At 49.8% G+C, this 15,974-nt stretch overlaps 1 protein-coding gene across 1 annotated transcript in view; it reads left to right on the top strand.

Annotated features, from left to right (window-relative positions):
• LOC120026140 (protein Hook homolog 3-like) overlaps positions 1 to 15,974 on the top strand; it is a 34,322-nt gene that overhangs the window by 15,871 nt on the left and 2,477 nt on the right. Inside the window, exons 6-9 of the mRNA XM_038970961.1 lie at positions 291 to 353; positions 486 to 569; positions 8,493 to 8,656; positions 12,363 to 12,503. Coding sequence (XP_038826889.1) covers positions 291 to 353; positions 486 to 569; positions 8,493 to 8,656; positions 12,363 to 12,503 — 452 coding nt within the window. The remainder of the gene's footprint in view (positions 1 to 290; positions 354 to 485; positions 570 to 8,492; positions 8,657 to 12,362; positions 12,504 to 15,974) is intronic.

The following is a 15,974-nucleotide window of genomic DNA, read 5'->3' as shown; positions in this document are numbered from 1 at the left end:
CATGTGTTATAACAGATGACATCACACTGTGTATGGTCTCCATGTGTTATAACAGATGACATGACACTGTGTATGGTCTCCATGTGTTATAACAGATGACATAACACTGTGTATGGTCTCCATGTGTTATAATAGATGGCATCACACTGTGTATGGTCTCCATGTGTTATAACAGATGACATAACACTGTGTAGAGTATCCATGTGTTATAACAGATGACATAACACTGTGTATGGTCTCCATGTGTTATAACAGATGACATAACACTGTGTATGGTCTCTCTGCTGTAGCTGATGAGCAAAGAGTGTCCAGTTATGGGAGGAAACGACTCGTACGCTGACATCGATAGACAGGTGAGATGTTACGGAGAATGTCCTCTTGCTACGTTACACCGTGTCTTAATACAAATAACACGATTTGAGTGTATCAGCCTTTATTTGGTAGTTTTTTCCATGTTAATTCTGACGTACTAGTTGTCTTTCCAGCTGAAGAAGACTGTGGAGGATCTGAACGAGGCTCGAGCCACCAAGGAGGAGATCGCACAGAGATGTCACGAGCTGGACATGCAGGTTGGCCTCAAAGTTTTGGTTTTATTCCTTTGATGTGACCAATGTTGTCTCTGACTTCAATTAGATACTGTACAGCCGTAGTACAAGGTCAATGGGTTCACGATGGTGTTCCTATAGTTAAAAGTAAGTCAAACCTTTGTTATAACGGTTGTTGGAATGAATATCCTCAGTGCTATGGTCCAGATGAATACCTGGGTAAAAATTAACAGTTTTTAAGGTCTTCATTGGTCCAAAAAGTTGGACCCGTTCCTGAAATGAATCTGTGGCTTTCCCACCCGATCCCGATATGCATAAATACATTATTTTAATTTTAAATGGAGACGCGTCCCGAATGGACCTGAGGACCGTCAGACCCGTTCCGTAAAGGCCTGTGGAACAGAACCAAACAGACCGGTTCAGACTGGTTCAGATCTGAGAGTAGAAAGAGGGAGAGAAAGAAACCTCCGATTGGGCGCTGCCAGCACCATCAATATAGGAACACCATTGGCCAAATGATCCACAGTTACGTATCCTTAAAAAGATCAAACACAGCATTACAGTTGTAACTTCGTTTGGCCAAAGAAAATGTCTCCACAGAATGAAACAAAACATTTGTTGCATATTTTAATAAAGAACTGTTTTAGACCTCCTCAAAACTTTTGAACAGGCTCGGACTATATTGCAGCAATTACCAACGAAGGTGAGTGCCTACCTATTGTAGGGCCTACCCAACAAATGACGACAATAGGCTAATTATATTTTATAACAGGCCTACTTTTAACCTGTCTTAAACTAAATCCGGAGCACACAATTAAAAAGAAGGATCCAACTTAAATTTAGCCAACGAAAATGTCTCGTAAAAATTTAACAAAACACTTTTTGCATATTTAAAGAACTGTTTTTTCGAGTCTTAAATAGGCCTAAAATAGTAATAATTATATACAATAATAATAATACTGATACAACTAATTATAATAAATACTATTGCATCACACAAGCTGCACACGTTCCACTTGACCAACGTTCTTGTCATCTTTGTCCAACACAATATTACAACTTTTGTCCCCGAGGTCATTCCGCTTGTCGGCTTCTTTTCACTGTACTCTTTCTCCTCTAATTTATGTTTTACTTCAATGAAAAAGGCCTCCGTCTTCCCAGCCAACAGTAGCCTAGGCCAAGCCTCCTTTCTCTCTCTCTCTCCACAGCAGCAGGCTCACGTGAGGTGAGCAGCCGGAACCACTTTCAGCCCGACACATAAGCTATAAATTTGATTGAGTTGCAATTGGCTGACACAGATAACAAGCAGTTCTCATTACTTCACACACATTAAATGAGATGAACAGACGATTGGTCCAGTCCGTAAATACCTTATTTTTTAAAATTTTATTACACATACCCGAGACCCTTGGCAATTATATCAGACCCAACCCAGATCTGAGACAAAAGTCAGAATTTAGCACCCGAATTTGGAGTCTGTTGGACCCATGAAGACTTCTTGGTGACAGTCCCCTTAATCGTGGTAGGACGGCATTCCGTTTAGGCTCCCACTACTAAGACCAAATGTCCTCCAGGTGTTCTACTGTCCTATTCTACTGTTTAGGCTCCCACTACTAAGACCAAATGTCCTCCAGGTGTTCTACTGTCCTATTCTACTGTTTAGGCTCCCACTACTAAGACCAAATGTCCTCCAGGTGTTCTACTGTCCTATTCTACTGTTTAGGATCCCACTACTAAGACCAAATGTCCTCCAGGTGTTCTACATTCTAGACCTGAGTTCACCATGTCTGTTCTGTCTTCTATTTGATAACATTGTCCTGTCCTATTATCCTGTCCTAATATCCTGTCCTATTATCCTGTCCTGTCCTATTCTCCTGTCCTATTATCCTGTCCTGTCCTATTATCCTCTCCTGTCCTATTATTCTGTCCTGTTGTCCTGTCCTATTATCCTGTCCTGTCCTATTCTCCTGTCCTATTATCCTGTCCTATTATCCTGTCTTGTTCTATTCTCCTGTTCTGTCCTATTCTCCTGTTCTATTATCCTGTCCTGTCCTATTATCCTGTCCTGTTCTATTATCCTGTCCTATTATCCTGTCCTGTCCTATTCTCCTGTACTGTCCTATTATCCTGTCCTATTCTCCTGTCCTGTCCTATTCTCCTGTCCTGTCCTATTCTCCTGTCCTATTGTCCTGTCCTATTCTCCTGTCCTATTATCCTGTCCTGTTCTATTATCCTGTCCTGTCCTATTATCCTGTCCTGTCATATTATCCTGTCCTATTATCCTGTCCTGTCCTATTCTCCTGTCCTGTCCTATTCTCCTGTCCTATTATCCTGACCTGTTCTATTATCCTGTCCTGTTGTCCTGTGCTATTATCCTGACCTGTTCTATTATCCTATCCTGTCCTATTATCCTGTCCTATTATCCTGTCCTGTCCTATTCTCCTGTCCTGTTGTCCTGTCCTGTGCTATTATCCTGACCTGTTCTATTATCCTGTCCTGTCCTATTATCCTGTCCTATTATCCTGTCCTATTATCCTGTCCTGTTGTCCTGTCCTATTCTCCTGTTCTATTCTCCTGTCATATTATCCTGTCCTGTCCTATTCTCCTGTTCTATTCCCCTGCCCTGTCCTATTCTCCTGTTCTATTCTCCTGTCTTGTCCTATTCTCCTGTCCTATTATCCTGTCCTGTCCTATTCTCCTGTCCTGTCCTATTCTCCTGTTCTATTCTCCTGTCCTATTATCCTGTCCTGTCCTATTCTCCTGTTCTATTCTCCTGCCCTGTCCTATTCTCCTGTCCTATTCTCCTGTCCTGTCCTATTCTCCTGTCCTGTTGTCCTGTCCTGTGCTATTATCCTGACCTGTTCTATTATCCTGTCCTGTCCTATTATCCTGTCCTATTATCCTGTCCTATTATCCTGTCCTGTTGTCCTGTCCTATTCTCCTGTTCTATTCTCCTGTCCTATTATCCTGTCCTGTCCTATTCTCCTGTTCTATTCTCCTGTCTTGTCCTATTCTCCTGTCCTATTATCCTGTCCTGTCCTATTCTCCTGTCCTGTCCTATTCTCCTGTTCTATTCTCCTGTCCTATTATCCTGTCCTGTCCTATTCTCCTGTCCTGTCCTATTCTCCTGTTCTAATCTCCTGTCCTATTCTCCTGTCCTGTCCTGTTCTATTATCCTGTTCTATTATCCTGTCCTGTCCTATTCTCCTGTTCTATTATCCTGTCTTGTCCTATTCTCATGTCCTATTCTCCTGTCCTGTCCTATTCTCCTGTCCTATTATCCTGTCCTGTTCTATTCTCCTGTCCTGTTCTATTCTCCTGTCCTGTCCTATTCTCCTGTTCTAATCTCCTGTCCTATTCTCCTGTCCTGTCCTGTTCTATTATCCTGTTCTATTATCCTGTCCTGTCCTATTCTCCTGTTCTATTATCCTGTCCTGTCCTATTCTCCTGTCCTATTATCCTGTCCTGTTCTATTCTCCTGTCCTGTTCTATTCTCCTGTTCTATTATCCTGTCCTGTCCTAATCTCTTGTCCTGTCCTGTTCTATTTTCCTGTCCTGTCCTATTGTCCTGTCCTATTCTCCTGTCCTGTCCTAATCTCCTGTCCTAATCTCCTGTCCTGTCCTATGCTCCTGTCCTATTGTCCTATTCTCCTGTCCTATTCTCCTGTCCTAATCTCCTGTCCTGTCCTAATCTCCTGTCCTGTCCTAATCTCCTGTCCTGTCCTATTCTCCTGTTCTAATCTCCTGTCCTATTCTCCTGTCCTGTCCTGTTCTATTATCCTGTTCTATTATCCTGTCCTGTCCTATTCTCCTGTTCTATTATCCTGTCTTGTCCTATTCTCATGTCCTATTCTCCTGTCCTGTCCTATTCTCCTGTCCTATTATCCTGTCCTGTTCTATTCTCCTGTCCTGTTCTATTCTCCTGTTCTATTATCCTGTCCTGTCCTAATCTCTTGTCCTGTCCTGTTCTATTTTCCTGTCCTGTCCTATTGTCCTGTCCTATTCTCCTGTCCTGTCCTAATCTCCTGTCCTAATCTCCTGTCCTGTCCTATGCTCCTGTCCTATTGTCCTATTCTCCTGTCCTATTCTCCTGTCCTATTCTCCTGCCCTGTCCTAATCTCCTGTCCTGTCCTAATCTCCTGTCCTGTCCTATTCTCCTGTCCTATTGTCCTATTCTCCTCTCCTGTTCTATTCTCCTGTCCTAATCTCCTGTCCTGTCCTATTCTCCTGTCCTATTCTCCTGCCCTGTCCTCTGTCCTGTTCTATTCTCTTGACCTGTCTAAACTGAAACTCTATTACTCTGTGCCTTGCTTTGAAGGCGTTCCATGTACAGGAGCAGCGAGATAGACTGAGGTTAGAGTATATTGAACTAGAGGAGAGGGTAAATAACCTTTTAATTCCTAATTTCTCTCAGTCCTTGTCGTTTGGCGTGTGAATTGAAAGCCCTGGATTTGAAGTGTGCTCTCTGCTTCTATAACAGCATCTCCTGTTTGAAATCCAGGCTCCTTTGACTGTGTCTGCCTCCCTAATGGCACCCTTAATGGCACCCTATTCACTATGTAGTATACTACTATTGACCAGAGCTCTATGGGATGCCTTATGGGACCCTGGTCAAAAGTAGTGCACTCTATAGGGAGTAGTGTGCCATTTGGGACACAGCCTGTGTGGCGTATTAGTCAGCTGTCCTGTCATGCCCACCTCAGTTCTGTGTCTCACCAAGAACCACCCACCCTGCCCGTCCAGACTAATTATCCTCCCCCTCCCCATGTTGACTTCCTAGTGTGTTACCAAGACGTCCCAGTGGTAGGAAGTGCTTGGGTGCTTGGTTTTTGGTCTTGGCAGCAGTGTTCTGTCTCACCATTTTACATTTACATTTGACTCATTTAGTAGACATTCTTATCCAGAGCGACTTACAGGAGCAATTAGGGTTAAGTTCCTTGCTAAAGGGGACGTTAACATATTTCACCTAGTCTGCTCAGGGATTCAAACCAGCGACCTTTCGGTTACTGGCCCAACGCTCTTAACCTCTAGCCTAGAGAATATAGCAGTAGAGAAACATGCAGATGGCCAACGGGAGTCCTCCCCAACAGATGGCCAACGGGGGACCTCTTCAACAGATGGCCAACGGGGGACCACCCCAACAGATGGCCAACTGGGGACCTCCTCAACAGATGGCCAACGGGGGACCTCCCCAACAGATGGCCAACGGGGGACCTCCCCAACAGATGGCCAACGGGGGACCTCCCCAACAGATGGCCAACGGGGGACCTCCCCAACAGATGGCCAACGGGGGACCTCCCCAACAGATGGCCAACGGGGGACCTCCCCAACAGATGGCCAACGGGGGACCTCCCCAACAGATGGCCAACGGGGGACCTCCCCAACAGATGGCCAACGGGGGACCTCTTCAACAGATGGCCAACGGGGGACCTCCCCAACAGATGGCCAACGGGGGACCTCCTCAACAGATGGCCAACGGGGGACCTCCTCAACAGATGGCCAACGGGGGACCTCCTCAACAGATGGCCAACGGGGGACCTCCTCAACAGATGGCCAACGGGGGACCTCTTCAACAGATGGCCAACGGGGGACCTCTTCAACAGATGGCCAACGGGGGACCTCTTCAACAGATGGCCAACGGGGGACCTCTTCAACAGATGGCCAACGGGGGACCTCTTCAACAGATGGCCAACGGGGGACCTCTTCAACAGATGGCCAACGGGGGACCTCTTCAACAGATGGCCAACGGGGGACCTCTTCAACAGATGGCCAACGGGGGACCTCTTCAACAGATGGCCCACGGGGGACCTCTTCAACAGATGGCCCACGGGGGACCTCTTCAACAGATGGCCCACGGGGGACCTCTTCAACAGATGGCCCACGGGGGACCTCTTCAACAGATGGCCCACGGGGGACCTCTTCAACAGATGGCCCACGGGGGACCTCTTCAACAGATGGCCCACGGGGGACCTCTTCAACAGATGGCCCACGGGGGACCTCTTCAACAGATGGCCCACGGGGGACCTCTTCAACAGATGGCCCACGGGGGACCTCTTCAACAGATGGCCCACGGGGGACCTCTTCAACAGATGGCCCACGGGGGACCTCTTCAACAGATGGCCCACGGGGGACCTCTTCAACAGATGGCCCACGGGGGACCTCTTCAACAGATGGCCCACGGGGGACCTCTTCAACAGATGGCCCACGGGGGACCTCTTCAACAGATGGCCCACGGGGGACCTCTTCAACAGATGGCCCACGGGGGACCTCTTCAACAGATGGCCCACGGGGGACCTCTTCAACAGATGGCCCACGGGGGACCTCTTCAACAGATGGCCCACGGGGGACCTCTTCAACAGATGGCCCACGGGGGACCTCTTCAACAGATGGCCCACGGGGGACCTCTTCAACAGATGGCCCACGGGGGACCTCTTCAACAGATGGCCCACGGGGGACCTCTTCAACAGATGGCCCACGGGGGACCTCCCCAACAGATGGCCCACGGGGGACCTCCCCAACAGATGGCCAACGGGGAGTTAACCTACTTGGCTGCCAACTGCCAATGGACTCATTGGTCCTCTATGCAGTTCCACATCCTTCTAGGTGGAGATCCATACATTAGTTAGCATTTGCTTCTATGACAGAGTAGTAAGTCTACGACAGAGTAGTAAGTCTATGACACAGTAGTAAAGTAGTAAGTCTATGACAGAGTAGTAAGTCTATGACAGAGTAGTAAGTCTATGACAGAGTAGTAAGTCTATGACAGAGTAGTAAGTCTATGACAGAGTAGTAAGTCTATGACAGAGTAGTAAGTCTATGACACAGTAGTACGTCTATGACAGAGTAGTAAGTCTATGACAGAGTAGTAAGTCTATGACAGAGTAGTAAGTCTATGACAGAGTAGTAAGTCTATGACAGAGTAGTACGTCTATGACAGAGTAGTACGTCTATGACAGAGTAGTACGTCTATGACAGAGTAGTAAGTCTATGACAGAGTAGTAAGTCTATGACAGAGTAGTACGTCTATGACAGAGTAGTACGTCTATGACAGAGTAGTAAGTCTATGACAGAGTAGTACGTCTATGACAGAGTAGTACGTCTATGACAGAGTAGTACGTCTATGACAGAGTAGTACGTCTATGACAGAGTAGTTAAGATGTCTCTCTGGAGCCAGAAGAAAACACATGTTTGTTGTTGAACTGATGTTTCACAGTACAGTAAGTCTGTATTCTAGGGTTATGGGTTAGGTGTTTCACAGTACAGTAAGTCTCTGTGTTATAGGGTTATGGGTTAGGTGTTTCACAGTACAGTAAGTCTCTGTGTTATAGGGTTATGGGTTAGGTGTTTCACAGTACAGTAAGTCTCTGTGTTTTAGGGTTAGGGGTTAGGTGTTTCACAGTACAGTAAGTCTCTGTGTTTTAGGGTTAGGGGTTAGGTGTTTCACAGTACAGTAAGTCTGTGTTATAGGGTTAGGTGTTTCACAGTACAGTAAGTCTCTGTGTTATAGGGTAAGGTCGCTTTATCAGCTGGTAAGGTACATTTCACTTAAGCTGCCTGTTTTGATGGAGTCATACACAGTAGTTGGCTGTTTCTCAAACACACCACTGCTGCTTGGCTTCTGTGTGGCGTGAGTTTGATCCTGCCATCACGTTGTTGAGGAGGCCACATAAAAAGCATGTTGCCCAGTTTTGCACTAAGAGTTTTGTGGGTTTGTTGTTGTTGTTTTTGTGTGTTTGCTTTTTTCCTGATTTTGAAATCAATTGTGTGTGATCATAAAATATGGTCATGAAAAAAAAACAAAAAAAAGTGTTTCTGTTGAAGAACAATTCAGATTTTTAACTACTGTACTTTTCATGTTTCCGAAAGAGAAAAGTCAAATTTTCTTGTAAAAGACTTTCAGTAAATGGCAGATGTTTGGTGTATGTAATGACACATCTTCCCCACCAGGTGGCAGCGCTACAGGAGGAGAGGGGTAGTCTCCTGGCTGAGAACCAGATCCTCATGGAGCGTCTCAACCAGTCTGACTCCATAGAAGACCTGAACAGCCCTGTAGGACGCAGACACCTGCAGCTACAGACACAGCTAGAACAGCTCCAGGAGGAGACCTTCAGGTAACACCCTTAAGGTGGGGGGGTGGAGGAGGGCTTGGCAGGGAGGGGGGTGGGGAGGGAGGACAGGCAGTGAAGAAGGGAGGTAGCTGGTTCTCAGCCCTACCTTAAGAGCACTATGAGTGAGTTTCTCATTCAGTTCCTAGGTCAAAACCCCTCTAGTTTCCGCCCTGCCCTTCAGATTGATTACAAGGCAGTTTCATTCAGTTTCTGTCACAAATGCTTTGCTCGTTCCACCTACAATTACAGTCCTACAGAATACATTTGTGTTTAAGATGTATACAGAGCATTTGTGGAAGTATTCAGACCCCTTCACTTTTTTTACACATTTTGTTACGTTACAGCCTAAAATTGAATTTAAAAAAATGTCCTCATACATCTACACACAATACCTCATAATAACGAAGCCAAACCAGTTGTTGTTGAACATTTTAAATATTAAACAAATGGAAATATCACATTTACATAAGTATTCAGACCCTTTTACTCAGTACTTTGTTTAAGCACCTTTTGGCAGCGATTACAGCCTCGAGTCTTCTTGGGTATGACGCTACAAGCTTGGCACACCTGTTTTTGGGAAATTTCTCCCATTCTTCTCTGCAGATCCTCTCAAGCTCTGTCAGGTTGGATGGAGAGCGTCCTTGCACAGTTATTGTCAGGTCTCTCCAGAAATATTAGATCGGGTTCAAGTCCAGGCTCTCAAGGACATTCAGAGACTTGTACCGAAGCCACTCCTGCCTTGTCTTGGCTGTGTGCTTAGGGTCGTTGTCCTGTTGGAAGGTTAACTTTCACCCCAGTCAGGTCCTGAGACCTCTGGAGCAGGTTTTCATCAAGGATCTCTCTGTACTTTGAGCCATTCATCTTTCACTCGATCCTGACTAGTCTCCCTGTCCCTGCCGCTGAAAAATATCCCCACAGCATGATGCTGCTACCACCGCACTTCACCGTAGGGATGGTGCCAGGTTTCCTCCAGACGTGACGCTTGGCATTCAGGCCAAAGAGATTAATCTTGGTTTCATCAGACGAGAGCATCTTGTTTCTCATGGTCAGAGTCCTTTAGGTGCCTTTTGGCAAACTCCAAGCAGGCTGTCATGTGCCTTTTACTGAAGAGTGGCTTCCGTCTGGCCACTCTATAATAAAGGCCTGATTGGTGGAGTGCTGCGGAGATGGTTGTCCTTCTGGAAGGTTCTCCCATCTCCACAGAGGAACTCTGGAGCTCTGTCAGAGTGACCACCGGGTTCTTGGTCACCTCCCCAACCAAGGCCCTTCTCCCCCGATTGGTCAGTTTGTCCGGGCGGCCAGCTATAGGAAGAGTCTTGGTGGTTCTAAACTTCTTCCGTTTAAGAATAATGGAGGCCACTGTGTTCTTGGGGACCTTCAATGCTGCAGAAATATTTTGGTACCCTTTTCCAGATCTCTGCCTCCACACAATCCTGTCTCGGAGCTCTACGGACAATTCCTTCGGCCTCATTGCTTGGTTTTTGCTCGGAATTGTTACGTAAATAAGGTAAAAAAAAAAATATATATATTATTTGCACACAAAAAAAACCTTCACTTTGTCATTATGGGGTATTGTGTGTAGATTGATGAGAAAAAAATAATTGAATCCATTTTAGAGTAAGGCTGTAACGTAACAAAATGTGGAAGAAATGAAGGGCTCTGAATACTTTCCCGAATGCGTTGTATGTTCCTGCTCTAGGATCAGTTCTCCCTGTCCACATTATGTTACTCATTATGATCTAAAAGACAACTGATCCTAGACCAGCCGCTAACCATTGGTCGCTCACAGCAGGCTGAGATGTCCCTGTTGAGCTGAGACTACCTGCCCCTCCCTTTTCACCCTGTTCCCCGGCCTTGGCCCCATCCCCCGGTGGTGGCCTTAGCCCCCTCGCTGCCCCTGTTTGACTGGGGGTAAAAACACAGTGCATGGGTCACCCTCACCCACGGAACCTCACTACCTGGAGACCAGGGACTCACTCACTCTGACTGGGTCTTCAACGGTGTCTGGTTCACCACAGGACCCTGGGGCATCACCACGGTGTCTGATTCACCACAGGACCTTGGGGCATCACCACGGTGTCTGATCCACCACAGGACCCTGGGGCATCACCACGGTGTCTGGTTCACCACAGGACCTTGGGGCATCACCACAGGACCTTGGGGCATCACCACGGTGTCTGGTTCACCACAGGACCTTGAGGCATCACCACAGTGTCTGATCCACCACAGGACCCTGGGGCATCACCACGGTGTCTGGTTCACCACAGGACCTTGGGGCATCACCACAGGACCTTGGGGCATCACCACAGGACCCTGGGGCATCACCACAGTGTCTGGTTCACCACATGACCCTGGGGCATCACCACAGGACCTTGGGGAATCACCACGGTGTCTGGTTCACCACAGGACCCTGGGGCATCACCACAGTGTCTGATCCACTACATGACCCTGGGGCATCACCACAGGACCCTGGGGCATCACCACAGTGTCTGGTTCACCACAGGACCTTGGGGCATCACCACGGTGTCTGGTTCACCACAGGACCTTGGGGCATCACCACAGTGTCTGGTCCACCACAGGACCTTGGGGCATCACCACAGGACCCTGGGGCATCACCACGGTGTCTGGTTCACCACAGGACCTTGGGGCATCACCACAGGACCCTGGGGCATCACCACGGTGTCTGGTTCACCAAACGGGGGGGGGGACATTTAGATTTATGCCTTAACACCGCACAGCTGATTCAAATTATCAAAGCTTGATGATTATTTCAATCAGCTGTGTAGTGAAAGGGGCAAAAACCAAAACTTGCACCCCCCCCATCCCAGGACCGAGTTTGGGAAATGCTGGACTATGGGTTTAGGCACTCGTCCATAATAGGCCATTCTCCGTCTGGGGCATTTTCTGTGGCTCTTGGTACCCCCACCCACCCCACCCCCCCGGACCAACTGAGCACAACGTCCTCAAACAACCTCAATATGGAAACTTCACCAGCTCATATCTCAAGTTGAAGCTTTTGAGGCACTGAGTGACCTGTGAGTTTGTGTATCGATATCTGTCATCAGCTGTGGTGTCAGTTTGGACTGAGGTGTTTCTCTCTCTGGGGTGTCAGTTTGGACTGAGGCGTTTCTCTCTCTGGGGTGTCAGTTTGGACTGAGGCGTTTCTCTCTCTGGGGTGTCAGTTTGGACTGAGGCGTTTCTCTCTCTGGGGTGTCAGTTTGGACTGAGGCGTTTCTCTCTCTGGGGTGTCAGTTTGGACTGAGGCGTTTCTCTCTCTGGGGTGTCAGTTTGGACTGAGGCGTTTCTCTCTCTGGGGTGTCAGTTTGGACTGAGGCGTTTCTCTCTCTGGGGTGTCAGTTTGGACTGAGGCGTTTCTCTCTCTGGGGTGTCAGTTTGGACTGAGGCGTTTCTCTCTCTGGGGTGTCAGTTTGGACTGAGGTGTTTCTCTCTCTGGGGTGTCAGTTTGGACTGAGGCGTTTCTCTCTCTGGGGTGTCAGTTTGGACTGAGGCGTTTCTCTCTCTGGGGTGTCAGTTTGGACTGAGGCGTTTCTCTCTCTGGGGTGTCAGTTTGGACTGAGGCGTTCTCTCTCTGGGGTGTCAGTTTGGACTGAGGCGTTTCTCTCTCTGGGGTGTCAGTTTGGACTGAGGCGTTTCTCTCTCTGGGGTGTCAGTTTGGACTGAGGCGTTTCTCTCTCTGGGGTCTCTGCAGACTGGAGGCAGCGAAGGATGACTATCGTATCCGCTGTGAGGAGTTGGATAAGGAGCTAACGGAGCTGAGAGGACAGAATGAAGAGCTCACCTCCCTGGCTGACGAGGCCCAGTCACTGAAGGACGAGATGGACGTACTCAGGTTGGAACTACACCCTAACCCCTACACCCTAACCCCTACACCCTAACCCCTACACCCTAACCTCTAACCCTGGCTGACGAGGCCCAGTCACTGAAGGACGAGATGGACGTACTCAGGTAGGAGCTACACCCTAATCCCTACACCCTAATCCCTACACCCTAATCCCTACACCCTAATCCCTACACCCGAACCCCTACACCCGAACCCCTACACCCGAACCCCTACACCCTAACCCCCCTACACCCTAACCCCCCTACACCCTAACCTCTACACCCTAACCCCTACACCCGAACCCCTACACCCGAACCCCTACACCCTAACCCCCCTACACCCTAACCCCCTACACCCTAACCCCCCTACACCCTAACCCCCCTACACCCTAACCTCTACACCCTAACCTCTACACCCTAACCCCTACACCCTAACCTCTACACCCTAACCTCTACACCCTAACCCCTACACCCTAACCCCTACACCCTAACCCCTACACCCTAACCCTACACCCTAACCACTACCCCTACACCCTAACCACTACACCCTAACCCTACACCCTAACCACTACCCCTACACCCTAACCCCTACCCCTACACCCTAACCCCTACACCCTAACTCCTAACCCCTACACCCTAACCCCCTACACCCTAACCCCTACACCCTAACCCCTACACCCTAACCCCTACACCCTAACCCCTACACCCTAACCCCTGTACACCCTAACCCCTGTACACCCTAAACCCTACACCCCTACACCCTAACCCCTGTACACCCTAACCCCCCTACACCCTAACCCCTGTACACCCTAACCCCTGTACACCCTAACCCCTCTACACCCTAACCCCTACACCCTAACCCCTACACCCTAACCCCTACACCCTAACCCCCCTACACCCTAACCCCCCTACACCCTAACCCCTCTACACCCTAACCCCTACACCCTAACCCCTACATTCTACACCCTAACCCCTACATTCTACACCCTAACCCCTACATTCTACACCCTAACCCCTACACCCTAACCCCTACACCCTAACCCCTACACCCTAACCCCTGTACACCCTAACCCCTCTACACCCTAACCCCTGTACACCCTAACCCCTACACCCTAACCCCTACACCCTAACCCCTCTACACCCTAACCCCTACACCCTAACCCCTACACCCTAACTCCTGTACACCCTAACCCCTGTACACCCTAACCCCTGTACACCCTAACCCCTAACCCCCCTACACCCTAACCCCCCTACACCCTAACCCCCTACACCCTAACCCCTGTACACCCTAACCCCTACACCCCTACACCCTAACCCCTGTACACCCTAACCCCTACACCCCTACACCCTCCCCCCTACACTCACACCCCTACACCCTAACCCCTACACCCTAACCCCTACACTCTAACCACCCTAACCCCGACACCCTAACCCCTGTACACCCTAAACCCTAACCCCTACACCCTAACCCCTACACCCTAACCCCTACACCCTAACCCCTCTACACCCTAACCCCTACACCCTAACCCCTGTACACCCTAAACCCTACACCCTAACCCCTACACCCTAACCCCTACACCCTAACCCCTACACCCTAACCCCTCTACACCCTGACCCCCTACACCCTAACCTCTACACCCTAACCCCCCTACACCCTAACCCCTAACCCCTGTACACCCTAACCCCCCTACACCCTAACCCCTGTACACCCTAACCCCTACACCCCTACACCCTAACCCCTGTACACCCTACACCCTAACCCCCCTACACCCTAACCCCTAACCCCCCTACACCCTAACCCCTACACCCTAACCCCTACACTCTAACCACCCTAACCCCCTTACACACTAACCCCTGTACACCCTAAACCCTACACCCCTACACCCTAACCCCTGTACACCCTAACCCCCCTACACCCTAACCCCCTACACCCTAACCCCTGTACACCCTAACCCCTGTACACCCTAACCCCTACACCCCTACACCCTAACCCCTGTACACCCTAAACCCCTACACCCTAACCCCCTACACCCTAACCCCCTACACCCTAACCCCTACACCCTAACCCCTACACCCTAACCCCCTACACCCTAACCCCCTACACCCTAACCCCCTACACCCTAACCCCCCTACACCCTAACCCCCTTACACCCTAACCCCTACACCCTAACCCCCCTACACCCTAACCCCCCTACACCCTAACCCCTACACCCTAACCCCCCTACACCCTAACCCCCTACACCCTAACCCCCTTACACCCCAACCCCTACACCCTAACCCCCCTACACCCTAACCCCTACACCCTAACCCCTACACCCTAACCCCCCTACACCCTAACCCCCTACACCCTAACACCCCTACACCCTAACCCCTGTACACCCTAACCCCTACACCCTAACCCCTGTACACCCGAACCCCCTTACACCCTAACCCCCCTACACCCTAACCCCTACACCCTAACCTACACCCTAACCCCCTTACACCCTAACCCCCTTACACCCTAACCCCCCTACACCCTAACCCCCCTGTACACCCTAACCCCTGTACACCCTAAACCCTACACCCTAACCCCCTTACACCCTAACCCCCCTACACCCTAACCCCTGTACACCCTAACCCCTGTACACCCTAACCCCCCTACACCCTAACCCCTAACCCCTGTACACCCTAACCCCTGTACACCCTAACCCCTGTACACCCTAACCCCTGTACACCCTAACCCCTGTACACCCTAACCCCTGTACACCCTAACCCCTACACCCTAACCCCTGTACACCCTAACCCCTACACCCTAACCCCCCTACACCCTAAACCCCTACACCCTAACCCCTGTACACCCTAACCCCTACACCCTAACCCCTGTACACCCTAACCCCTGTACACCCTAACCCCTGTACACCCTAACCCCTGTACACCCTAACCCCTGTACACCCTAACCCCTAACCTCTACACCCTAACCCCCCTACACCCTAACCCCTACACCCTACACCTTAACCCCTCTACACCCTAACCCCCCTACACCCTAACCTCTACACCCTAACCCCTGTACACCCTAACCCCCCTACACCCTAACCCCTAACCTCTACACCCTAACCCCCCTACACCCTAACCCCTACACCCTACACCCTAACCCCTCTACACCCTAACCCCCCTACACCCTAACCTCTACACCCTAACCCCCCTACACCCTAACCCCCCTACACCCTAACCCCCCTACACCCTAACCCCTCTACACCCTAACCCCTACACCCTAACCCCTGTACACCCTAACCCCTGTACACCCTAACCCCTGTACACCCTAACCCCTGTACACCCTAACCCCTAACCTCTACACCCTAACCCCCCTACACCTTAACCCCTACACCCTACACCCTAACCCCTCTACACCCTAACCCCCCTACACCCTAACCTCTACACCCTAACCCCCCTACACCCTAACCCCCCTACACCCTAACCCCTCTACACCCTAACCCCTACACCC

This window comes from Salvelinus namaycush, chromosome 31 (genome assembly GCF_016432855.1).
Source record: "Salvelinus namaycush isolate Seneca chromosome 31, SaNama_1.0, whole genome shotgun sequence".
Classification (NCBI taxonomy): domain Eukaryota; kingdom Metazoa; phylum Chordata; class Actinopteri; order Salmoniformes; family Salmonidae; genus Salvelinus; species Salvelinus namaycush.
Note: the sequence above shows the minus strand (reverse complement) of the source record. Positions and strands in the feature narration are given on the sequence as shown.